The 24,198-nt window shown below is 57.7% G+C and overlaps 1 protein-coding gene across 1 annotated transcript in view; it reads right to left on the reverse strand.

Moving 5' to 3' along the window:
* Positions 1-5,290: 5,290 nt before the first annotated feature.
* MGAT4C (MGAT4 family member C) overlaps positions 5,291-24,198 on the reverse strand; it is a 70,038-nt gene continuing 51,130 nt past the window's right edge. The window contains exons 2-5 of the mRNA XM_054168079.1: positions 14,815-14,944; positions 10,336-10,462; positions 9,373-9,520; positions 5,291-6,628 (exon numbers count right to left, since the gene is read on the reverse strand). Coding sequence (XP_054024054.1) covers positions 5,472-6,628; positions 9,373-9,520; positions 10,336-10,462; positions 14,815-14,819 — 1,437 coding nt within the window. The 5' untranslated portion in view covers positions 14,820-14,944 and the 3' untranslated portion in view covers positions 5,291-5,471. The remainder of the gene's footprint in view (positions 6,629-9,372; positions 9,521-10,335; positions 10,463-14,814; positions 14,945-24,198) is intronic.

A 24,198-nucleotide genomic window follows, 5' to 3' on the forward strand; every position in this document is an offset into this window, starting at 1 on the left:
GAGACCTCCCTGCTGGTTCACAGCTGGCTTCATCTTGCAGTGATTTGCAACCTAGGGAAGCTTCTAGGTTCCACACATGCAAAAATGGTGAAATGCTGCACTGAAAGGTTTGGATCAAAGCCCAGGTTGGGGCTTGGCACAGGCTGCCCAGGGAGGTGCTGCTTGTCCTGCACACTGAGGCTAATTCATGCAGTTACCTGCACCAAAAGCTACTGGAAATGTTTTTCTGGTCTTCTACTTGAAAGTTTTGCTTTGCTTTGGGTTTGTTTTGGTTTGGTTTTACTTTGTTTCAAGTGAGGAAATAAATCTCTTGCTTTCAGTAGCTTTAGCATAAACATTCTAGAGCCAGGGATTAGAAGCCAGGTGTGAGCTGTGTCCTTGTGATTGCAGCTGGAAAGCTGCCCTGGGGAGCTGCTCAAAAGCAGCTGAAGATGAGCCAGCAGATTGCTGAGGTGGCCAGGAAGGCCACCAGCAGCCTGGCCTGGAGCAGCAGTGGTGTGGCCAGCAGGACCCCAGCAGCAATTGTGCTCTTGGTGAGGTCACACCTGGAATCCTGGGGTCAGTTTTGGGCCTCTCACTGCAAGAAGGACACTGAGGGCTGGAGCAGGGCCAGAGAAGGGCAACCAAGCTGGGGAAGGGTCTGGAGAGCAGGGCTGGGGAGGAGCAGCTGAGGGCCCTGGGGGTGTTCAGCCTGGAGCAGAGGAGGCTGAGGGAGACCTCATTGCTCTCTGCAGCTCCCTGAGAGGAGGCTGCAGTGGGGTGGGAGTTGGGCTCTGCTCCTCAGGAACAAGGGACAGGAGAGGCAGTGGCCTCAAGCTGCACCTGGGATTGTTCTTCCCCGAGAAGATTCTCATCCACTGGAGCAGGCTCCCTGGAGGCGTTTCAGAGAGGTAGGGAAGTGTCTGTGCAAACCTCCTTTCCTCAGCACTTTGGATGTTGTGGCAGGCTGGGCCCTGGCACACCTGGGGGCATTGCCCCACCAGGCAGTGGCAGGGAGCTGGCTGCCTCTATCTGCCTCTTAAAAGCAGCTTCTTGTTTGATCCCTTGTCCCCTCTCCACACCACCTTCCTTCTGGCCAGTGTCTCACCTTGGGCCAGCAGGGTGTGAATGGCACAGGGACAAGAAAGGAATTTGGGGGAAAAAATTATATATATTTGAAAAGGAAAAAGCTTTTAATTATAAATGAGCCTCAAATGAGGCCTGAGGTCAGCTCCAGTCACACACCAGGAGTCAGCTTTCTTTTCCCATGCTACAGCCTGCTTCTGCTTTGCTCTTCCCTCTCACGTTTTTCATTGCAGACACAACTGGAGCAGCAAAAAGACTTCAAACCTTTTCCACCCTTGCTTCTCAGCTCCAGACCTTCCCAGGACTTGCCCAGACGGCAAGCTCTGCTCAGAGGCTCTTGGACGACTTCCTGCTGCTTTAAAAGAGCACAGCACAAACCTTCCTCCGTGTCAGGACAGTCTGAGGGCCAGATACTTGTCTGAGTTACCCTGAGGCAAAGAACTGCTCCCAGCACTGCTGCAAAACAAACTCTGCCCTCTTGGTTTCCTTCTTTAGTTTGTCTTTCATCTTAATGCTGTAACTGAATAGAGGGAGATGATGGAAACAGTCTCCAAAGCCCTTGAAGGGGAACAGGGTCCTTGACTCAGAGGCTTAAACTCCTTTCTCTCCCACAAAATCAAGTGCTAAAGCAAGCTTTCCCCAGAGTCAGGGAAACCTCAGGAACCTGCAAGAGGACCTCCTTCCTTTCTCATCTTAGTATGAGCCTGAGGTTCAGAGGTTCATGGAACGGTTTGGCCTGGAAGGGACCACAAAGATGATCCAGTCCCAGGCCCCCTGCCATGGGCAGGGGCACCTCCCACCAGCCCAGGTTGCTCAAGGCCTCATCCAACCTGCCCCTGAACACCTCCAGGGAGGAGGCAGCCACAGCCCCCCCGGGCAGCCTGTGCCAGAGTCTCCCCAGCCTCACTGGAAAGAATTTCTTCCTCATCCCCCGTCTCAGTCTGCCCTCTCCCAGCTTCAGTCCATCCCCCTCACTCTGTCACCACAAGCCCTTGTCAGAAGTCTCTAGAATTCTATTCTATTCTAAAGTCCCTCCCCAGCTCTCCTCTGGGACCTTTAAGGATTCTCTGACAACCAACCACCTTGGCAGGAGTTCATCCCCACCCTGTCCTGCTCCGGCAGGGGGTGGGAGTCGATGATCTCCGGAGCTCCCTTCCAGCCCCTCTCACGCTGCGGTGCTGTGCCCCTGGCAGGAGGGGTGGGAGTGCACTTGCACCAGGAACATGCACGCACAAAGGTGATTTTTAACCTTTCTCTGCCACCTTTTGTATTGAAGTTGCCTGAGCACAAGGAAACCTTTGAACCTGCTTTTAAAGAAGCTAAGTGGAGCTTTTGCATAGCACTTCACTTGGTGCTTTTGTTTCCTGGAAGTGTCTTCTGCGCTCTCTAGAGAGCAGATCCCCTCTGCTGGCACAGGGCAGGCAGCTGTGCTGCCTCTCCAGGAGCAGTGGCTGTGCAGAGGGAGGAAGGTCTCCTGCAGCACAAGCAGCATTTGGAGGCCAGGAGGTGGCAGCCTCAAGGTGTCCCTGGCTGCCAGGCAGGGTTTCCTGAAGTGACAAAAGCGGCCCCGAAATCCATAGTGAGTAAATAGGTGGAGCGAGAGGGAGAGCAGCTCGTTAAGGAGCTGAATGGAGGAGCCTGGCCCCAGCCTGACTCATTAAATGTGAAACTCCTCCACAACCCAGCGCAGGGCTGGCAAAGGCTTTAATTAGCCACATTACCCTGCTCAAAGCACTTGCAAGTTCTCTGTGGGATTTTAAGAGCCTTTTTACAACCGGAGCTGCGTTGGAGAATTTGTGGTGAGTAGCATAAACGATGCAAGCATCTAGAAATGTGCCTGGAAAACAGCCTGGGGGCTGCCCACGTGGAGTTTGATTTAATTACAGCTTGACAGAAGCTGCTGTCGTGGAAATGCAGCCACGGAGTCCTAGAATGGCTTGGCTTGGAAAGGACCCCAAAGCTGCAGCCCCCTGCCACGGGCAGGGACCCCTCCCACCAGCACAGGCTGCTCAGGGCCTCATCCAGCCTGGCCTTGGACACCTCCAGGCAGGAGGCAGCCACAGTCTCCCTGGGCAGCCTGTGCCAGAGGCTCACCACCCTCCCTGGAAACAATTTCTTCCTCATCTCCAGTTTCAGTCTCCCCTCTCCCAGCTCCAAGCCATTGTTCCTCATCCTGGCACTCCCAGCCCTTGTCACAAGTCCCTCCCCAGCTCTCCTGGAGCCCTTCAGGTACTGGAAGGCTGCTCTGAGGTCTCCCTGGAATCTTCTCTTCTCCAGGCTGAACAGCCCCAGCTCCCTCAGCCTGTCCCCACAGGAGAGGTTCTGCAGCCCTCTGATCATCCTGGTGGCCTCCTCTGGACCCTCTCCAGCAGCTCCATGTCTCTATTGGTCTGGGGGCTCCAGAACTGGAGGCAGTGCTGCAGGTGGGGTCTGAGCAGAGCAGAAGGGCAGAATCCCCTCTTGACCTGCTGGCCACACTTCCTGCAGTGTCTTAGCAGGAAAATATTGCTGCTAGCCCCGACCTGCGCCCAGGCCAATACACACCAAGGGAACCAAAGGGACACCACTGCCCAGGGCTTTGTCACCCTGTTAACCTCTGGCTTCCTCAGTGGAAAGCCCAAAGCTTGAGCAGTGTCACCGAGCACAGAGCTCTGATGAAGCAGTCCCCAGCACTTTGCTCAGCAGATGGAGACAGAAGGACAGGTTTTGATCTAAGATGTTGATCTTGATCTATGCCCTGCCTGGCAGTGAGCAGTGATTCTAGGAGGGGGTTTATTGTTTCCTCTTCTTCCCCTCTCCAGAGATCTGAATGGAAGTCAGGGAGTGTTCCAGGTTAGCCTAGGTTGTGCTTGCTTTGGTAGCAGTGGTTAAGGATCAAAGCAGGAAAAAGAGAAGATCAACAAATCACTTCAAGAGTGGTGTTGGCTGCTGACTCATGAGTAGCTAATTACTTGCTGTGCAGGCCAGCTCAGTGGTACAAAGCAAGCCCTGAGCCTTTACAGCCCCTTGAGAACAGCAGGGTTTCGTTTTTCAGTGGTGTGATTGTCCTCCTCGGGCTGAACACAGGCTGCTGGTGACCTGTTTGGCTGAAGCTGTGTGTGAGAAGAGCAGGGAGTTAGCTGTGCTTTAAGGAGCCAAGAAGCAAAGGCTTGCTCTGAGAGGAGGATGCTTCACTGAATCCTGTACCAGAATAGGCTGCCCAGGGAGGTGGTGGAGTACCCAGGTCTGGAGGTGTTCCAGAACCCTGTGGCCATGGCACCTGGGGCCATGGTGGGGCTGGGTTGAAGGTTGGACTGGATGACCTCTGAGGGCTTTCCCAACCCAAATGATTCTATGGTTGGTTCAGTGATTCTGTGACTGACTGAGTCTGTGGTTGGCTTTTCACTGAACTCAGGGTCCCCATGCTGCATGCACTCTGCGGGGCTCTGGTGATTCCATTCCCCTCCAACTGCTTAACCCTTTGCATTTGTACCCTCTGTGGACTGGGCACGTAGGCACGGAAGACAAAGCAGTGCTTGCAGAGCCTGCTGGGTTCCAGCTCTGTGCAAATTCCTCTGCATGTTGTGAAGGAACAGAGGCTGTGGATGCTGAGCTCTGCTAAGAGGTCTGTCTAAGAGAACAGGTTTGCCCTTGGGGTGCTTGGGTTTGATAGCAACGTCTGTCCTGGAGCAGAATGCTTGCTCCCTGTGAGGCATTTCCTTTGCAGGAGGGCAGTGAACTGGTCCTCTGCATCACACAGAGTCCAAGCAGTGCTCATGTCAGTCAAAGGGAGCCAGGAACAAGAACAAAAAGCTCTCTGCTGAGACAGAAGGAGAGATGCAATGATCTATTTCTTTACAGAGTTGTCAGGTTTCTCATTTTACAGACATCCCCCTCAGGAAAGGAGGTGCAGTGCTCAGCCACACTGCTCTAGCACCGTGTCCAGCCTGAAGCTGCCACTGCCAGGAGAGGTTTCCCTGCCACAGCTGCCTCAAGAAGCAACACACCGCCACCGAGGGCACACACACACACTGCCCAGCACTGGCTGCATCTCTGTGCAGCTGCACCCCGGGCTCTGGCCACACTGCCCTGGCCAGAGCTCCACACCTTTTGCTGAGTGCAGGGTGCTTTGTTTTGTTCTGTTTGGCCCAGCAGATCTCCCTTGTGGAGAAAAAGAATAAAAAAAGGAGTTCAAGGTCTGAGGAGAACTTTGCTTTTCCTACAAAACTCAAGACCTCCACAGAGAAGGCTTTGTGCATTGCCTGGCCCTTGCCTGGCCAAGCCGGTAAAAAAGGAACTGCTCTGCTGGCTCTGAGCTCCCCAGGGCCTCCCTGGCTCCAGGGCAGAGCTGGGAGTGCCAGCTGGGGGGGATGGGCACCGGGTGGGGCACAGCTGCCGGAACGCTCGCTGTACCTTCTGAGGCGGCTCTATGGGCTGGGTGCCTGAGAGGTCCAGATGCTGATGCTCCTAATGATCAGCCACTCCTTCTGGCCTTTGGTGACAAGTATCCTCAAGCAGCTAACCTCGAACAGCACTTTGTGCTCCACCTCTGTCACCTCGAGCCTCCCGCCGCTGAACTCCCCCAGTCTCAGGTAGGTGCTGCACTGCCTCCCCTGCTTACTCCCCACCAGCTTCTCCCCCACTTCCAGGGCCCCGTGGTGCAGGATGTCGTTTTGCCTGTCCTCGGTGCCGGTGACCACCTTGATCCTGCTGATCCTGGTGGGCTTCTCAAACACCACCCCATAGAAGTCCCCGGCGGCGGGAGCCTTGCCCCAGAAGTACTCGTCGCCGGCGCTGTACGCCCGGCTGGCCTCGTAGTGCTCGAAGACGCTGATGCTGGTGTGCAGCCTGGCCGGGGGGTTGTCGGGCAGGTCGAAGGACTCCTCCTCGAAGTCGTCGTCCTTCAGCTTGTTCTCGGCCCCCTTGTAGGAGGAGTAGTACCCCATGTGCTGGAACAGCGAGGGCTTGAAGCGGATCACCTCCTTCTGCGCCAGCAGCCCGCGGAAGTGGATGAGCAGCCAGTCGCAGGGCATCTCCTGGTAGAACATCAGCAGGAAGCGCGCCAGGCGCGGCAGGTCGTGCGAGTGGTAGAGCTTCCCGATGTAGCCCAGCTTGGAGAACTCCAGGGTCACCCAGTAGGAGCCCTCCCGCGAGGCGATCACCTTCTTGACGGCCGTCAGGAAGTTCCTGGCGCAGCGGACGTCGTCCTCCAGCATCACGTAGTAGTCGGAGAGGTTGGCGCAGAAGTTGAGCAGGAAGGCGTAGTCCACGTTCTGCTTGGAGCGGAACTTGACCCTCTCGGCGGGGTCGTTGTAGTTCCTCTTCAGCCCCTCCAGGGCGGGGTAGTGCTCCGGGGGCACGCGGATGACCAGCAGCCTGCCCGCGATGATGTGGTGCGCGAAGCGCTGCGCGATGCCCTGCGCCATGCCGGCGCACCAGGCCGCGTCGAAGTCCGCCAGCTGCACCACCACCGCCAGCTCCTTCAGCTCCTCGTAGCTCGACTGCTCGAAGATGGACTTGATGGTCTCCAGCAGGTAGTTGCCCTTTCTCCTCTTCACAGAGGAGAGCCCAATGGTCAGGTACCCTGCAGGGGAGAGGGCAGACACCACCTGGTGGGGCTGGGGAACCCTGCGGCCGCCCTGCCGAGCTCTGCTCAGGGACACCAAGCCCGCGGGGGGCTGAAGGCTGAGAGCTGTGTCCTGTGGGCTCAGGAGGAACCCTGCAGCCACCCTGCCAAGGTGTGCTCGGGGGGGTGGCTGAAGGCTGAGAGCTGTGCCCTGTGGGCTCGGGAGGAACCCTGCAGCCACCCTGCCAAGGTGTGCTTGGTGCTCCCAAACCCTTGGGAGGCTGAAGGCTGAGAGCTGTGCCCTGTGGGCTCGGGAGGCTGCATGCAGGGTGGGGGGGCTGTTGGCTTTCCACGAGGGAAGAAGCCTACTGCAAGCAGGCAGCCACATGGAGATCACTGCACTAAGCAGTGCTGGCTGCAAGGAACATGGTGGAGAAGAGCCAAAGCAAGGAGCAGCTTTGTGCCTGGCAGAGAAAGCAGAGAGGTGAAGTCAAGGTTGGGAGGTCTGCTGAAAGCAAGGAGAGGATCAGATATGAGCCACAGCAGAGCTTCAGAGCCAGGAACTACAAAATGCAGCACAAAAGTGCAAGGGACAGGGGAGCTGCCAACTGTGGCACTGTGAGCTCTCTGCAGGACTGCCCATAGGACAAGCCCTGTGAGGAGAGGCTGAGGGAGCTGGGGTTGTTTAGCCTGGAGAAGGATCAGAGGTGACCTCATTGCCCTCTACAACTACCTGAAAGGTGGTTGTAGACAGGAGGGGGTTGGTCTCTTCTCCCAGGCAACCAGCACCAGAACAAGGGGACACAGTCTCAAGCTGTGCCAGGGGAGGTTTAGACTCAAGGTGAGGAAAAAGTTCTTCACTGAGTCGTTCGTCATTGGGATGTGCTGCCCAGGGAGGTGGTGGAGTCCCCATCCCTGCAGGTGTTCAAGGGGAGATTGGACGTGGCACTTGGTGCCATGGTCTAGTTGTGAGGTCTGTTGGGACAGGTTGGACTTGATGATCCTTGGGGTCTCTTCCAACCTTGGTTATACTGTGAGACTGTGACACTGTGACTGGTTGGACTGAAGGAGCTTGAAGGTCTCTTCCAAACAAAACAATTCTATGATTCTCTGTCCCCCCCCCCGGGAGGCCCTCTGTGTCCCCCCCCCCGGGAGTCCCTCTGTGTCCCCCCCCCCCCCGGGAGTCCCTCTGTCCCCCCCCCCCCCGGGAGTCCCTCTGTGTCCCCCCCCCCCCCCCCGGGAGTCCCTCTGTGTCCCCCCCCCCCCCCCCCCCGGGAGTCCCTCTGTGTCCCCCCCCCCCCCCCCCCCGGGAGTCCCTCTGTGTCGTCCCCCCCCCGGGAGTCCCTCTGTGTCCCCCCCCCCCCCCGGGGAGTCCCTCTGTGTCCCCCCCCCCCCCCCGGGAGTCCCTCTGTGTCCCCCCCCCCGGAGTCCCTCTGTGTCCCCCCGGAGTCCCTGCACCTCTCCATCACCTCACAGCTTCATGAACATTGCAGGAATATTTTTCCCCTGCCTTTCTGTTCATTTTTAACTGAACTTGTCCAATTTTCCCTGGCTTGTAGCTGCTCTTCTGCTCCTCACCATGGACTCGATGAGCTTTGCAGAGGGAGCTCCCTACTGCAGGCTGTGGTTTAAGGATTATTTGGAAGTGGAAGAATGATTTGCAAGTAGAAGAATTGCTCTGAAGCAGCAAGTGTTTACTGCTGCTCCATCCTGCTAGGGAGGGATCCACCTGAGTTACAAGGAAAGAGTTTTCCTCTCTGCTGTTTGGAGCCACTGCCGTGGGTTTTTTTGCCAGCAGTCGAAGTCGTTTTGTTTCTCCAGGTGCTAATGCAGCTCCATTTCCCTGCCCTTTGATGCAGCCCCGAAGCTGAGAGTTTGACTGCCAGGGAGTGCTGCAGCTGGCCCTCCCCCAGCGGCCGTAGAGCATTTGGGTTAGCAACAGACTGCTGAAGTGATTCTGACTTTCCCGTGAGGCTTAATTCTGCTCCTGAGGTGGTTGTAGAGTGAAGCACAGCCCCAGGAGCCGCTTCTGCTGCCTGCAGAGCCTCCAGTTCCTCACCCCTCATCGGAGCAACCTTTGCTTTATAGCTTTCTATGAAGTTCAACAACTCAGAGATGGTTTTGCTCCACCTTGAGTGCTTGGACTTCTGAGCCTCGGTGAGCTGTGTGAAGGGACTGCTTTGGAAGCCAGAGGAGAGCTGTCTGAAGCCCAGGCATAGCCAGATTTGATGGCAGATGAAGTCCTGAGCCCTGCCTCAGGTCACAACCACCAGATCGTCCATCTGCAGGTGGCTGAGAGAAAGCTGCTCCTCTGCAGACCTCACCACAGCAGCACTCACCTGAAACTGGGCCAGGGGAGCTCTAGGCTGGAGGTGAGGGAAAACTCCTTTGCTGCAAGAGTGGTCAGGGGTTGGCACAGGCTGCCCAGGGAGGTGGTGGAGTGCCCATGCCTGGAGGGGTTCAGGAAGCTGTAGATGTGGTGCTTCAGGGTGTAGTTCAGTGGCCATGGCAGCTGGGTTATGGTTGGACGTGATGATCTTAAAGGTCTTTTCCAACCACCTTCTCCTGATTCGCTCAGGAGGTGACCAGGCTCAGGGGCAGCCACTCCTGGGGCTGGAGCAGCCTACACCAAGAGAGAGCTGTCCCCGGAGCCCTGAGCCCCTCACTGCTCCTCAGCCCCTCCTGGAGCCCCCCGGGGACTCTGTGCAGGTCACCCTTGTGCAGTGCCCTGGTTCCAGCACATTCAGAGGGCAGTTACTTACTTTTCTTTGGCAGAGGTGTGCCAGCCAGGTAGAGATAGGAAATGTTCCTGGCTGCTGAGAGGTTGGAGGCAGCCTGCGCGGGGCGCGGGGGGCGCTCGGGGCTCAGCTGGTGCGTGGCTGTCTCGCTCAGGAGCTGCTTGTCCCCCTCCTGCTGGGAGAGAGCAGGGCAGGGGCAGGAGAGGGGGAGAGAGACACAGAGACGTTTGTGAGTGTCAGCCAGAGAGCAGACACACAGGCAGCATCTCACAGAGTCAGCCCTTGGGAGAGGATGGAGATGTCACCTCGGGCTTGCAGTAGCTCAGTGTTAGGCACTGCTGGCTACAGAGAATCCACCACAGCCCTTCAGGCTATGGGAGCAGGGAAAGAGAGGAGGAAGAGAGGAAAGAGGAGGAAAGGGAGAAGAGCTTGTGTCCAAATTTTCTAAGACAGGTGGCAAGCACTGAATCATTGCCACAGCTTCACAGATTGCATTGGCTTGGGAGGGACCCTCCAAGGGCACCCTGTCCAACCCCCTGCAGGCAGCAGGGACAGCTCCACCTGCAGCAGGCTGCCCAGGAGATCCAGGCTCATCTTGAATGTCTCCAGGGATGGACCCTCAGCCACCTCCTTGGGCAGCCTGTGCCAGTGTCTCACCAATCTCATTGTGCAGAGCCTAAACCTGCCCTGCTCCAGTTGTGCCAGAGGAGGGTAGGTTGGAGATGAGGAAACATTTCCCTGCTGCAAGAATGGTCAGGGATTGGCAGAGGCTGCCCAGGGAGGTGGTGGAGTCCCCACCCCTGGAGGTGTTCCAGAAACCTGTGGATGTGGTGCTTCAGGACATGGTTTGGTGGCCATGGTGGTGCTGGGTTGCTGGTTGGACTGGATGATCCTAGAGGGCTTCTCCAACCCAAACCACCCTGTGATTAACCAGGGCTGGATCCTGTTTCATGCCCCATGGTCACTGCTCCCACCTGAGGAACTCACCAGCACGTGGCCATCTTCAATGTAGAGGTTGATGAGGAGCAGGCAGAGGATGAGGAGCCCCAGGAAGGGCACTGCCGAGCGCTTCCGCAGGCATCTCATCTTCTCCAGCTGCTTCAGGCTGTGTCTCCTGCCAGAGGCAAACAGCAGTGGCACCGGGGGGAGGCACTCACTCCTCTGCCAGGGTTCACCACCCTCCCTGGAAAGGATTTCCTCCTGATCTGCAGTCTCAATCTGCCCTCCTCCAGCTTCAAACCCTTCCCTCTGTCTGACAGCCTCAGAGTGACACAAAGTGCAGCCCCAAGCCCTGCTGTGCCTGTGGCGTCCTGAGCACGAGGAGATGGATTTCCTCTGCTCTGGAGGAGTCAGCTCCCATCCAGGGGCAGAGATGACTAAGAGATGTGAAGACCTATTGACTTGGACAGCCAAGCTGCAGCTCATCCATCAGTGGCTGCTGGGCAGTTCATCAAGCAGGCAGTGGTGTAAGATGGGGTTTGGAAAACGATGGAGACAAGGAAAGCAAAGGACAAGGACATAGCCCTGAAGTGTGGACCTGCAGCACGGACCTAGGCCCTTCCTGGGCTAAAAATGCTGGAGCAGATGAGGTCTGAGGTCCCTTCCCACCAGAGCCATCCACGAGCAGCCCCCAGTGCTTGTTGGTCCCTTGGCATTTGTGCTGAAGCACAGGAACCTCTCCTTTGGGCCTCTGTGGGGCTGGCAGTGTGCAGTCACTTACAAAGGAGAGCAACCATCTCAGTGACTTCAGCTGCTGGACCATTCTGCTCCCAACCAGCACCTGTCCCCACACCTCAGCTCTTGATTCCATGATGGGAGAGAGCCCAGGAGCAGACCCTGTGCTCACAGGCACCGGGGTGAGACTCCTGCTAAAACAGCCTTGGATCCAGCAGGAGAAGTTGTTCCTTACACAATGAGCTGCACTTGGATCAGCTGGGGAGGCAGGAAATGGAGCTGGCACTGCTGGAGAGACACAGAGCCAGCCAGCAGTGAACACTCAGCTTTGGCTGGCAGGGCAGGAGGGAAAGGCATGCTGCTGGGGAGCTGGGGAGCTGGGCTGCTGGGGAGCTGGGCTGCTGGGGAGCTGGGGAGCTGGGCTGCTGGGGAGCTGGGCTGCTGGGGAGCTGGGCTGCTGGGGAGCTGGGCTGCTGGGGAGCTGGGGAGCTGGGGAGCTGGGCTGCTGGGCTGCTGGGGAGCTGGGCTGCTGGGGAGCTGGGCTGCTGGGCTGCTGGGGAGCTGGGGAGCTGGGGAGCTGGGGAGCTGGGCTGCTGGGGAGCTGGGGTGCTGGGGTGCTGGGGAGCTGGGGAGCTGGGCTGCTGGGGAGCTGGGCTGCTGGGGTGCTGGGGAGCTGGGGTGCTGGGGAGCTGGGGAGCTGGGGAGCTGGGCTGCTGGGGAGCTGGGCTGCTGGGGTGCTGGGGAGCTGGGGAGCTGGGCTGCTGGGGAGCTGGGCTGCTGGGCTGCTGGGGTCAGTGCTGCTGGGGAGCTGTGCTGCTGGGGTCAGCAGGTGCACCTGCTCTGGCAGGGGGTTGGGCTGGATGGTCTCTGGAGGTCCCTTCCCAGCCCTCCCGTTGTGTGAGTCCAGATGTCAGCTTGCTGAGGTTCTACTGCACCTCTGGAGAACAATTCTGTCCCTCCTGAGCAGCAGAGTTTGCCATTTCCAAGAGGAGCAGCTCCCGAGGCCGAGTGGAAAGCAGAACACCTCTGAGTGCAGAGAGGCTCAGCCAGGGCAGATGGGGCCTGGGAGGTAGCCCAGGGAACTGAGATGAGCTACCCCCTGCTCCCTCACCTCGGCAGTGCAGCCTGGAATGCGGAGAGCTGGGAAGCAGGGACTTGATCTGCTGCTTTCAAAGGCAAGAGCTGGGGCACAGAGGAGATGAAAAATAAAGGGGGGGAGATAAAATAGGTGGAAGAGAGAGAGAAGCAGAGAGTGTGCTTTGATTAGTGGAAAGGGTAATCACTGCAAAGCTTCCTGCGTGCAGCAGCCTGGCAGCGGGAGGGGCTGAGGGCTGCGACTTCAGTGAGCACTGCGGGAAGCCAGCAGGGCAGAGACCACTGCTTGGCTCCTGTGGCCAAGGGCATCCTGGGGGGCAGTGAGAAAAGTGAGGCCAGCAGGGCTAGGAAGGCTCTCCTGCCCCTCTGCTCTGCCCTGCTGAGCCCACAGCTGCAATGCTGTGTCCAGTCCTGGGCTCCCCAGATCAAGAGAGACAGAGAGCTGCTGGAGTCCAGTGGAGGCTGTGAGGATGATGAAGGGGCTGCACCACCTCTGCTGTGAGGAAAGGCTGAGAGCCCTGGGGCTGTTCAGTCTGGAGAGGAGACGGCTGAGAGGGGTCTGAGCAATGTCTGTAAGTATCTGAGGGGTGGGTGCCAGGGTGAAGGTGCCAGGGTGGAGGTGCCAGGCTTGGTACAAGCTGGACCCCAGGAGGTTCCACCCCAACATGAGGAGAAAGTTCTTTGGTGTGAGGGTGCTGAGCCCTGGGGCAGGCTGCCCAGAGAGGCTGTGGAGCCTCCTGCTCTGGAGCCTTTCCATCCCCTCCTGGATATGTTCCTGTGTGGCCTGCCCTGGGTGATGCTGCTCTGGCAGGGGGCTGGAGTGGGTGACCTCTAGGGTGACCCCTCCCATTCTGTGACTCTGATGTTACTCAAGGCAGTGCTAGGGCAGAGCTTAGCAAAGCTCCTACAAACACCATTCCTCATCCTGCCCTCTTCACAGCAGTGCCAGCAGCCTTGGCTCTGGTCCTGCTGCTTCTGCTGGTCACCCCCCTGTGGAAGGATCAATGCTTCAGACAGCAGCAAACTCAGTCCTGTGCTGAGCCATCTCTGCTCTGTTTGGTGTTTGATCTCCTTTCTCCTGCAGCTGAGTCCCATTTCTGTGCCCTGCTGGGAGACCTTCAGCCTGCAGCCTGGGCAGCCCAGCCAGGGCCAGGGGCAGCCTGCTGGCAGTGTGGGCAAGCAGCTGTGCCCGGGCTGGGGTTTGTCTGGGCAGAGCTCTGCCAGTCTCACCTCCTCCCGTGGGACACCTGCAGCAGGCAGGATGCAGTGCTCAGGGGGAACCATTTGCAGTCTTCCAGGCCAGCTCCAATGCTTTTGTGTCATGAGCTGAGTGCATTTCACAGCTCTGTGACTTTTCAGCAGGGTTCTGCTGTTCTGAGGCAGAGCTGTTCCCAGTGTGCCATCTGCTTTTGTGTCCCCTGCTGTCACAGCACCCTGCAGAAGGCTGCTCCTCAGGTGGGGCTGGACAAACGGGCAGAGGGATGGAGAAGGCAAATGATAGCTGCATGTGCTAGCTGGTGCCACAGGCAGGCAGACACCTCCCCAGTTGCCATGGTGATTGCAACCTGTGCTGCAGGAACAGATCTCAAGCATCTTCTAGTTGTGTGCTGCTGCACTCACTTGAGGGCAGGGATCCATCCAGAAGGATCTGGACAGGCTGCAGAAGTGGCCAGGGCCAGCTGCAGGAGGTTCAACAAGTCACAGTGCAAGGTCCTGCAGCTGGGTTCAGACAACTCCAGGACCAATCCAGCCTGGGTGCAGAGTGGGTTGAGAGCAGCCCTGAAGAAAGAGCCTTGGGGGTGCTGAGCAGCTCCCCAGGAGCCAGCAGTGCCTCCTGCAGCCCTCAGGCAGCTGTGTGCTGGGCTGCAGCCAGAGCAGGGTGGGCAGCAGGGCAGCAGAGGGGATTCTGCCCCTGGGCTCTGCTCAGACCTCACCTCCAACCCTGCCTCCAGCTCTGGGGTCCCCAGCAGGAGAAGGACACAGAGCTGCTGGGGAGAGTCCAGAGGAGGCCACAGAGATGCTCCAAGCTGAGGCAGAGCAGGGTTAGAGTGGAGCTGAGGAAGAAGTTGTTCAGCAGGAGGCTGCTGAGCCTCTGGCACAGGCTGCCCAGGGAGGCTGTGGCTGCCTCCTGCCTGGGGGTGTTGAGGGCCAGGCTGGATGAGGCCCTGAGCAGCTGAGTGCAGCTGAGAGGTGTCCCTGGGCATGGAGGGGAGGTTGGAGGAGCTGAGCTCTGAGCTCCCTCCCAGCCTGAGCCACTCTAAGTTTCTGTGCATAACCCTGGGTCCAGCTGATTCTCCACCCCCTTTGGTTTACTAAGCCACAGCTCTGTCAGGGAAGTGCTGCTGGCAGGGATGCTGTGGAGCTCAGGCAGGTCAGGGGCTGCTCAGGCTGGGGCTATGCCCAGCACTTTAGAAGGCCACCTGTGGCTTGGTCCCTGCTGACTGCTGGGGGTGGCCTAAGTGATCTTTGGAGGTCCCTTCCGAGCAGTGCACCCTGTGCAAATCTTTGCAGGCATTCCCCAGCCCCCCAGGGCAGCTCCTGGCAGTGCTCCATGGCCCTTCCAGTGGTTTTCCTTTGCCAGGTGTCTCAGCTGAAGGTCTCAGGCTGGAGGCTGTGACCTGAGCAGAGTGCTGCCTCTGTGCCCTTCTGTCACCTAACATTAAACAGGAGGTCTGTGACATTAACAAAGCCACTCACAACATCTCCTTCGAGCCACCAGCAGCAGGGAAGGACAACTTCAGTGCAAAGCCATCTCCCAGCAGCTCACAGGGAAGAGGTGAGAATGCTCCTAGCAGAAGCTGGCACCACTGCTGGCCCAAGCCAGGAGCTGAAAGACAAGAAGTGAGAAGAGGCTGCTCAGATCCCAGCAGCCTCGGCAGGGTGCCTGTGGGCATGGCCAGCAGCTGAGAGCAGTGGGAGGGAACAGCTCAGCTGAAATGCCAGGAGGGTGCAGGTAGCATTCAGCATCTGCACCTGGGACTGAGAAGTAAAGCTCCTTATTGACAGTGCCCAGGTGAGCTCACATGCCCACACCACATCCTGCTCAAGGTGTGCCACATCTCCAGAGCAGAGAAGGTGAGAGTGCATCCCAGGAAGCTCCCAGCCCCTCTTGGGAGGGATGAGCAGTGGCATCTCACTGGGAGAAAAACAGCCCGGGGCAGACAAGCCCTGAAGCACTCTGGAACACCCAGAGAGACAGGAAATCAATAAGGCCTCTCATTATTGGCACAGGGATTTAATGAAGTGGAAAACTTTGGTGTAGCAACAAATTAAAGCTCCATTAATGTCCAGGGGTAATGAAGAGCAGAACATGATTCAGAAGGAAAGGCTCTGCTGGCTCTGCTCTCCCCATGCACTTCAGGCACTGTGAGGGGTTGGTTAGGTTTTCTGCAACAAATAGCTAAGGAAGACTTTAACAAAGGTAATTTTGATGGAAGTGTAACACTTGCTATGAAGCAAAGCAGCCCCAGGGCTGCAGAGGGGCAGAATCCCCTCCCTGTGCTGTGCTCCCCCTGCCCTGGCTGCAGCTCAGCACCCCGCTGGGGCTGGGCTGCCAGGGACCACCGCTGGCTCCTGGGCACTTTGCCAGCAGCTGGCACCCCCAAGGCCTTCTCCTCTCGGCCACTCCTGCCTGGGGTTGCCCTGACCCAGGTGTAGGATCTTGCACTGGGCCTTGTGGAACTTCATCAGGCTGGCTTGGGGCCACAGTAGATGGCTAGTGCTAGCCATCAGCCATCGGGTGTCAGCTGTTGATCCTTAGCTGTTACCTCCAGGCTTGCACACAGTTAGCTTCCTGTCTGCCAGAGCAGCTGCTGCTGGAGCTGTCAACCTCTCTCTCTCCAAGAGCTCTCCAGGAACTCCATGTGCCAAGAAGCAAGGGCAGACTCCTTCCAGTGGTGCCCAGTGACAGGACAAGGGCAAAGGACACAAACTGGAACCCAGGCTCCACCTCAAGGTGAGGAGAAACTTCCTTGCTGTGAGGGTGGCAGAGCCCTGGGGCAGGCTGCCCAGAGAGGCTGTGGAGTCTCCTTCCCTGGAGACTTTGCAGACCCTCCTGGATGTGTTCTGTGCCCTGCCCTGGGTGCTGCTGCTCTGGCAGGGGGCTGGACTGGGTGGTCTCAGGAGGTCCCTTCCTTCCCCTCCCATGCTGTGATTCCATGAGTCCATGACTCTCAGCCACACATCCACAGAGCTCAGCACTGAAGACAAAGCAAACTCACCATGGCTCAGACAGAAAGCCTCTGTAAGGCACCAAAGCTCCTTATTTGTTGGTATTCCACCTGCCCTTCCAGGCACCAGGCTGCAGCTGTGCCTCAGCTGTGCCTATGTCCTTCCATTGCCTGGGTTGTGGAATCCAAACAGATCAGGGAGTAAAGGAGACCAATTTCCCCCCAAGTGGGTCAGCAGTGTGGGCTGCTGTGGGCAGCTGAGCTGCTGCTGAAGCTCTGTGGTGCCACAGCTGGGGGACAATGCTGGCTGCCTCCTGTGGGGCTGCTCCTCAAGTGACACACCTGGAGTGACTGCTTTGGGGGACAGGTGGCTGACAGGGGGCAGGAAGAGAGATCATTGATTTCTAGAGGGAAAAAATACCTCTGCCAAGTGAGGGATTGCTGGTTGGAGGAGTTTGATACACAGTGCAGCCACAGGGCTGGGCTCACATTTGGGGCTCTCACTGCAGGAAGGACACTGAGGGCTGGAGCAGGGCCAGAGAAGGACAACACAGCTGGGGAGGGGTCTGGAGAAGAGGGCTGGGGAGGAGCAGCTGAGGGTCCTGGGGGTGTTCAGCCTGGAGCAGAGGAGGCTGAGGGAGACCTCATTGCTCTCTGCAGCTCCCTGAGAGGAGGCTGCAGTGAGCTGGGGCTTGGGCTCTGCTCCCCAGTCTCAGTGATAGGAGAGGCAATGGCCTGGAATGTGCCACGGCAGGAGAGGAGGAGAAATGTCTTTGCTGCCAGAGTGGTCAGGGCAGGGACCCCTCCCCCCAGCCCAGGCTGCTCAAGGCCTCCTCCAGCCTGGCCCTGAACGCCTGCAGGGCTGATCTGGCTGCTGCAGTCAGCGATGCTGCCTGCTCTCTGTGAATGCTCTCCAGGAGCCCTTTGTCCTCACCTTCTCCTCAGGACCCAGACTGCATTTTCTGTCCCCCCAGATGCAGCACTTCAGGTCAATATTTCACCATTTTGCTCCTCTCCTTAGCAGGAGAATTTCTTGCCTGATAGTGTCGAGCCCAATGTCTGCTGATAAGGGAGTGCAATTCATCATGCCCACAGCCTCTTCTCTCCTCTCACACAGTGTGAATCCACCACAGCTTCAGAGATCCCCAGCCCAGGATCCCAGGGGGCTGGGATGTGGCAGCAGCTCCTCACAGGCACGTGGCAGTGGCTCACTTCTAGCTCTGCTCAAATATTCCACCTTCCAACTCCCTCTCCTTTCTCTTTGCCTTCTAATCCCACCCCCCAGTTTACTTTGGAGCTCAGAGAGGAGCCCCCAAGCCACATCAAACCCCAAACACAGCTTTCATTACACTGTGAAACAATATTTCAAGGGAAGCAATAAAAATCTCTCTGGCCCCTTAGAATCTCTCTGGGAAGCTTGGTGAAAGCTGCCTGGCAGAGCAAGGCCTGGGGGTGCTGGCTGACAGCAGCTGAACAGGAGCCAGCAGTGCCCAGGTGGGCAGGAAGGGCACCAGCAGCCTGGCCTGGGGCAGCAGTGGTGTGGGCAGCAGGAGCAGGGCAGGGCAGGGGTCCCTGGATGGGCACTGGGGAGGCTCCACCTCGAGAGCCTTTGGAGCCATTGTCCCTGGTCCTGGCACTCCCAGCCCTTGTCACAAGTCCCTCCCCAGCTCTCCTGGAGCCCTCCAGCTACTGCAAGGCTGCTCTGAGGTCTCCCTGGAGCCTTCTCTTCCCCAGGCTGCACAGCCCCAGCTCTCCCAGCCTGTCCCACAGGGGAGGTTCTGCAGCCTCTGACCATCTCTGTGGCCTCCTCTGGAACCTCTCCAGCAGCTCCAGGTCCTTCTTGTGCTGGGGGCCCCATGGCTGCACCGTTTTTGATGTCACATTTTGCCAACCCTCTCGTCTGCTGTGCAAGGTTGCAGAGCTAGGAGCGTTGGGATGAGCTGCTGCCAGGGTGAATGGCTGCCACTGGTGAGCAGCCACAGGAGGGACACTGCTTCCCCCTGGGGAGGTGAACCGCCAGCACTCACCCCAGCAGCCTTTGCCACTTCCATTTCTTGCAGCTTCACCACTCTCTGACGCATGTTCAGCCCAGCCCTGCTGCAGCCAGCCCTGCAGCCTCCTCCCACCAGGAGTTTACTTTTGACTCCTTCCTTTCACACTTAATTAACCTGGTTAAATATTTACCCTGCTGTCACAGCCCATGTCCCCTGCAAGGCTGAGGTCCTACTGTGTTAATTGCTAGGCACAGTGCAAACACAGGAGTCCATCATCTTAATTACTCAGGAAAACTCTGCTCAGCTTCCTTTGAAGAATCCCTGGCTCTGGAACACCTCTGCTCTCCTGACAGCAAATCACCCTGGCTGATAGCAGCAGGCTGGGCTGGCTGGCTGCTGAGGGCAGCAGTCACACACTGCCCTCCTCCTGGTTATGGCCATGGCTCTGCTCCACCAGCCTGGCCTGCAGCAGAGAGCTTCATGGCACAGCCTCCAGTGTGCGCTGGGGGTGGCAAAACAGAGCAGAAAGCAGAAGCTTGCAGCCCCAGGAGTCAGAGCCACAGAGTGCTTTGGGTTGGAGAAGACCTCACAGGTGACTCAGATCCATGGAATGGTTTGGGCTGGGAGGGAGCTCAGAGATCAGCCAGTTCCAGCCCTCTGCCATGGGCAGGGACCCCTCCCATCCAGCCTGGCCTTGACCACCTTCAGGGAGGGGACATCCATAGCCTCCCTGAGCAACCTGTGCCAGCATCTCACCACCCTCACTCTCCTCCTCTCCAGTCTCAGTCTGCCCTCTCCCAGCTCAGAGCCATTGTTCCTCATCCTGGCTCTCCCAGCCCCTGGGGCTGAGAGCCAGGCAGCAGGTTTCAGCTAATCTCTCATCAGCCCTGTGGGATCCTGCTGCTGCAAATGCAGTGCTGCAAAGCCAGGCAGCCCTGCTGCCAAGGCTGCTCCTGCCCAGGCCATGAAGTCCTCTGTGAGGAAAGAAACAGCAAAGAACAAATGCACCCCCAGCACCTTTGGGGGTGACACCAGGCTGTGTGGTGCAGCTGGCACCCTGGAGGGAAGGCAACCATGCAGAAGGACTTGGACAGGCTTGAGAGGTGAGCCCAAACCAACCTCATGGTGTTCAGTAAGGCCAAGTGTGAGGGACCTTAAAGCTCATTCAGCTCCAACCCCCTGCCATGGGCAGGACACCTCCCACCAGCCCAAGGCCTCATCCAGCCTCATCCATGCCCTCCCTGGGCAGCCTGTGCCAGTGTCTCCCCACTCTCACCCAACAATCCCTTCCTCATCTCCAGTCTCAGTCTCCCTTCTTCCTGCTCAAAACCATTGCCTCCCATCCTGTCACTCCCAGCTCTTGTCCAGAGTCCCTCCCCAGCTCTCCTGCAGCCCCTTCAGGTACTGGGAGGCTGCTCTGGGGTCTCCCTGGACAGCCCCACGTGCCCTGAAGGGCAGTGTGAGCCTGGTGCAGGCACTCAGGCTGTTAGTCCCTGGATGCATCTGGAGACATGGAGCAGGTGGGACCTGGTCAGGTACCTCCTCTTGCCCCTGTGGTGGACAGGACAGCATTGCTCATGGCCATGGTTCAGTGATTCTGTCCCAGCCCTCTGTGAGCCTCCAGCTCCTCACTCTCCAGAGCCCCTCCAGACCATTCCTTGCAGTGAAACTCTCCTGCAGCTCAGACTCCTGACGGATTGGGAGGCCCAGGAGGGAATTGAGTGCCAGGTGCAGGGAACTGATAGCTGCTCTCCCTGGCCCAGGAAGGGAGCTAACAAGCCCTCTGAGATCCTGGGGCTGCTCATTCTCTTGTCTACTTCTAATTTAGAAGCAACCTGAAGGTCTTTGTCTGTCAGATACCAGCAGAAACAATTCCCCTGCTGGGTCTGAAACGTTTACCTGCTGAAAGTTTTTGGTGAAAGCAGAGAGCTGAATATGCTTAGAGAGCCCCAGCCCTCAGGCACGGTGCTGGGGAGAGTGCAGTGCTGCCTCTGCTCTGCTGGGGGAAGCTGGAAGGAGAGGCAGCAAACAGCAGTGGTCCTGGATTCTAATGAGTTGGTGCAAGCCAGAGCTGCTCCATCACAGAACAGAGCCAGAGGGTCATGAAGGTTGGACAAGCTCTCTGAGACCACCCAGTCCAACCAGCAACCCAACCCCACCATGGCCCCAGGTGCCAGGGCCACAGGCTTCTGGAACCCCTCCAGGGATGGGGACTCCACCACCTCCTGGGCAGCCTGTGCCAGGCCCTGACCACTCCTGCAGCGGAGAATTTCTTCCTCATCTCCAAGCTAAGTTGTTAGTCCTGCAGGGAGAAAAATGGCTTCATTTGACAAGCACAGGGGGAGATAAGAAGCAGTGTTGGTATAAATCACTTTAGAAGTTAATTAATGAGGAGCCACAAGCCCACAGGAGCTGCAGCCTGTTCCCAGGGACCATTCAGACACTGCCTGGTTGCTCTTGGGGCTCTTCCCCTCCCTCTGAGTCTATGAGAATTGTAAGATGAAAACACCAAAGCAAGATGCTCTACTGCTCTCTGCACCCTGGGGCAGCAGTGCTCAGAGAATCACACAACTGATAGGGCTGGAAAAGCTCTCTAAGGTCTTTGAGTCCCAACACTGACTTGAGAGCATGGCCACAGGCTTCTGGAACCCCTCCAGGGCTGGGGACTCCACCACCTCCCTGGGCAGCCTCTGCCAGTCCCTGACCACTCTGGCAACAAAGACATTCTTCCTCCTCTCCAACCTCACCCTCCCCTGGCAGAGTCTCAGGACATTTCCTCTCCTATCACCTGATCCCAGGGAGCAGAGCCCAACCCCCCCCTGGCTGCAGCCTCCTCTCAGGGAGCTGCAGAAAGCAATGAGGTCTCCCTCAGCCTCCTCTGCTCCAGGCTGAACACCCCCAGGGCCCTCAGCTGCTCCTCCCCAGCCCTGCTCTCCAGACCCTTCCCCAGCTTGGTTGTCCTAATGTGGGCACAGGGATGTGCAGCCTGGCAGCAGAGAACTGTGTGCTGCCTCTGCCCTTGAGGAGAGCAATCCAAGAACATGCAGCCCAGCTGTGATGGTTTGAGAAGATGCAGCAGACATCAGCAACAGGTGGGGGCCCAAATGGTTCTGGGAGCAGGGAAACAAATGGCCAAGAACAGGAGCAAGCATGGGAGATCCTGAGTGTGAAAGCTGGACTGAGCTTCTCCCTCTTTCCAGCCATTCTGCTACTTTCCCCCACCCTTTAAACTTCCTGAGTGCCAGAAAAGCCCTGTGGAGCCTCAGGGTGCTGGGCCAAGTCCTCTGCTGCCCACCCCTGCTGCTGCAGAGCTGAGCTGAGTCCATCTGCTGCAGAAATAAGTAGCTGAGCCTGCACCATGCAGCAGCTGCTGGGCACAGTTATTGGTTTGTGATTGATGCTCCTGGAGGGACTCAGTGCCACCCCCAGATATTAAAGAGCTTAATTAGAGCAGAGCTGAAAGTCTGGGAGGCAGCAGGAGTGACAGTATGCAGCCAGGCTGGCTGTGTGGAGAGGGTCTGAGCTCTCCAGGGAGTGATGCAGCTCAGCTGCCTGCAGTCATTGTCCTGAGGGTGGGAGATGTCTCTTTCTGTCCTCCTGAGGTAAGAGGAACCTTCCTGGCTGCAATGAGCATCACCCACAGCACAGGGGACTGGCTCTGTGCACTCCCAGGGTCACCATCCCTGGGAAACAAAAAGCTCCATGCTGGGTGCAGGCCAAAGATCTTCACAGGGAGTGTGGGGAGACTCTGGCACAGGCTGCCCAGGGAGGCTGTGGCTGCCTCCTCCCTGGAGGTGTTCAGGGCCAGGCTGGATGAGGCCCTGAGCAGCCTGGGCTGGGGGGAGGGGTCCCTGCTCATGGCAGGGGGTTGGGGCTGGATGAGCTTTGGGGTCCCTTTCAACCCAAACCATTCCATGATCTTCAGGGCCTGGGCTGTGAGCCCTTGGCCATGCTCTCCTTTCAGCACAACCTTTAGTGTGCATTTTATTGAAGAGCCCAAAGGAGCCAGGAAAGAGAGAAGCTGTCAGGGTCCTGCCTGTGTGCCAGATGTGCGAGCTGCAGCAGTGCTCCCTGCATCATCCTGACAGATGTCCTCCTGGAGGGCAGCCAAGAGGTGCTCTCTGTGTCTGTGCCTCTGGATTTCTGTCCAAAGAGTAGCCAGGGTTTGGGGGTGGCTGCTGACCCACATCTCCCACCTTAAAAACTGTCTTTGTATTCTCTCTTCCCTTTGGCTTTACTAACAGAGATGAGAAAGCTGCAGAGGGACTGCGCCCAAAGGCCTGCAGGGACAGCGCCAGGGGCAACGGTTTGAAATGTGAGCAGAGCAGATGTGAGGAACAAGTTCTGCACCAGGAGGCTGCTGGAACCCTGGAACAGGGGCTCCATCCCTGGAGATATTCAAGGTGAGGCTGGACAGAGCTCTGGGAAACCTGATCCAGTGGAGGATGTCCCTGCTGGCTGCAGGGGCTTGGGCTGGATCAGCTGTGGAGGTCCAAACCACTCTGTGATAAAGAGCCTCAGGGACACCCATGGGAGGGGGCTGCAGCACAAGGTTTTGGAGCTGGTTTGATGATTTCCAAGCTCCTAGAGGAGTCTCCTTGCAGTCTGTTGGAGATAAGAAACCTGGCTGACTCTTGGCCTTGGGATGGAGCATGGAGGACCTGCTTTGCCTCCTGCTCCTCCTGTAAACTGCATGCAGAAGCAGAGGAGGTCTTGCAGCTGCACTTCAGTTTGCATTTCCTAGGGATGAATTTCCTTTGCCAGCTCCAGAGGAAGAATTGCCTCTGGTTCTCTTCAGACTCCTGGTGTTATGGATACTCCTCCAGCAATCCATGCCATGGTGGTAGTCCTGCTTAGCTGACAGCTTCACTCTCCTTAAGCAATAGCACATGCATTGAACTTACACGGAGAGATGCATGTGTGGATGTGAGCAGTCCCCGTGTGTCACTGCACTCCGACTCACCTGACAGAAGCAGTGAGTGTCTGCTGTGGGAGGAATGACTCAGACCTTCCTTGTGAGGGTTGTTACCTGGTACCCTGCTGTGCAGCCTGTGCTTGGCTCATTCACAGCGCTCAGGCAAACCAAATGAGCTGCCCCTGCCCCCTGCGGGCTCCCTGCCCCCTGCGGGCTCCCTGCCCCCTGCGGGCTCCCTGCCCCCTGCGGGCTCCCTGCCCCCTGCGGGCTCCCTGCCCCCTGCGGGCTCCCTGCCCCCTGCGGGCTCCCTGCTGCTGGGACAGGACAGGACACGAGGAGGGGAGGCCAGTGGTCACTCTGCTCTGCAGCCCCTCTGCTGGCACGAGCAAGGTGCTGCTCAGTGCTCTGAAGACAAAGGCTGCAACACTATTGTGTTATTGATCCTGGGAGCGTGGTTTCCTTCAAGCTTGGAAGAGAAACTTAATTTCTGATTGAAAATAAGCACAAGCCCCACCCCCCTTTTCCCTGGGAACTGCCCCTGCAGGAAGGATTTCTCTTCCCTTTGAAAGCTTACCCTAGGAAGCTTCATTTCCTAGCAGGATGTGTGGTTGTCTGTTTGGATTCTCTCCTCATTAGGCTTCCCTGGCTTGCCTGGGTCTGTGATTACCATCTAATAAAGCAATACTTAAAGGACTCCTCTATTGGGAACAGTCTGGGAATGCCTGGGACCAGGTGAGTGTGTGGCACAGCAGCATTAACCCTGTGCAGAGCCACCCCCTCTGAGCAGAAACAGCAGTTTGCTCACAGGTGACCTTTGGCTGTGTGTGGGAACAGAGACACTGTGAGATCAGACAGGAGCCTGGGACAGAAGTGGGGACCAGGACCTGTGCAGTGTGTAGGCATTCAGCCCAAGGGAGACACTGAAATGCTTCTCCTGTTTCATTTAGAAAGGAGAAGAGAAAAGGGCAAGAGGGCAAGGCTGGCACAAGCTACATTTGAGTTA

The sequence above is a fragment of the Dryobates pubescens genome, chromosome 15, assembly GCF_014839835.1.
Source record: "Dryobates pubescens isolate bDryPub1 chromosome 15, bDryPub1.pri, whole genome shotgun sequence".
Classification (NCBI taxonomy): Eukaryota; Metazoa; Chordata; class Aves; order Piciformes; family Picidae; genus Dryobates; species Dryobates pubescens.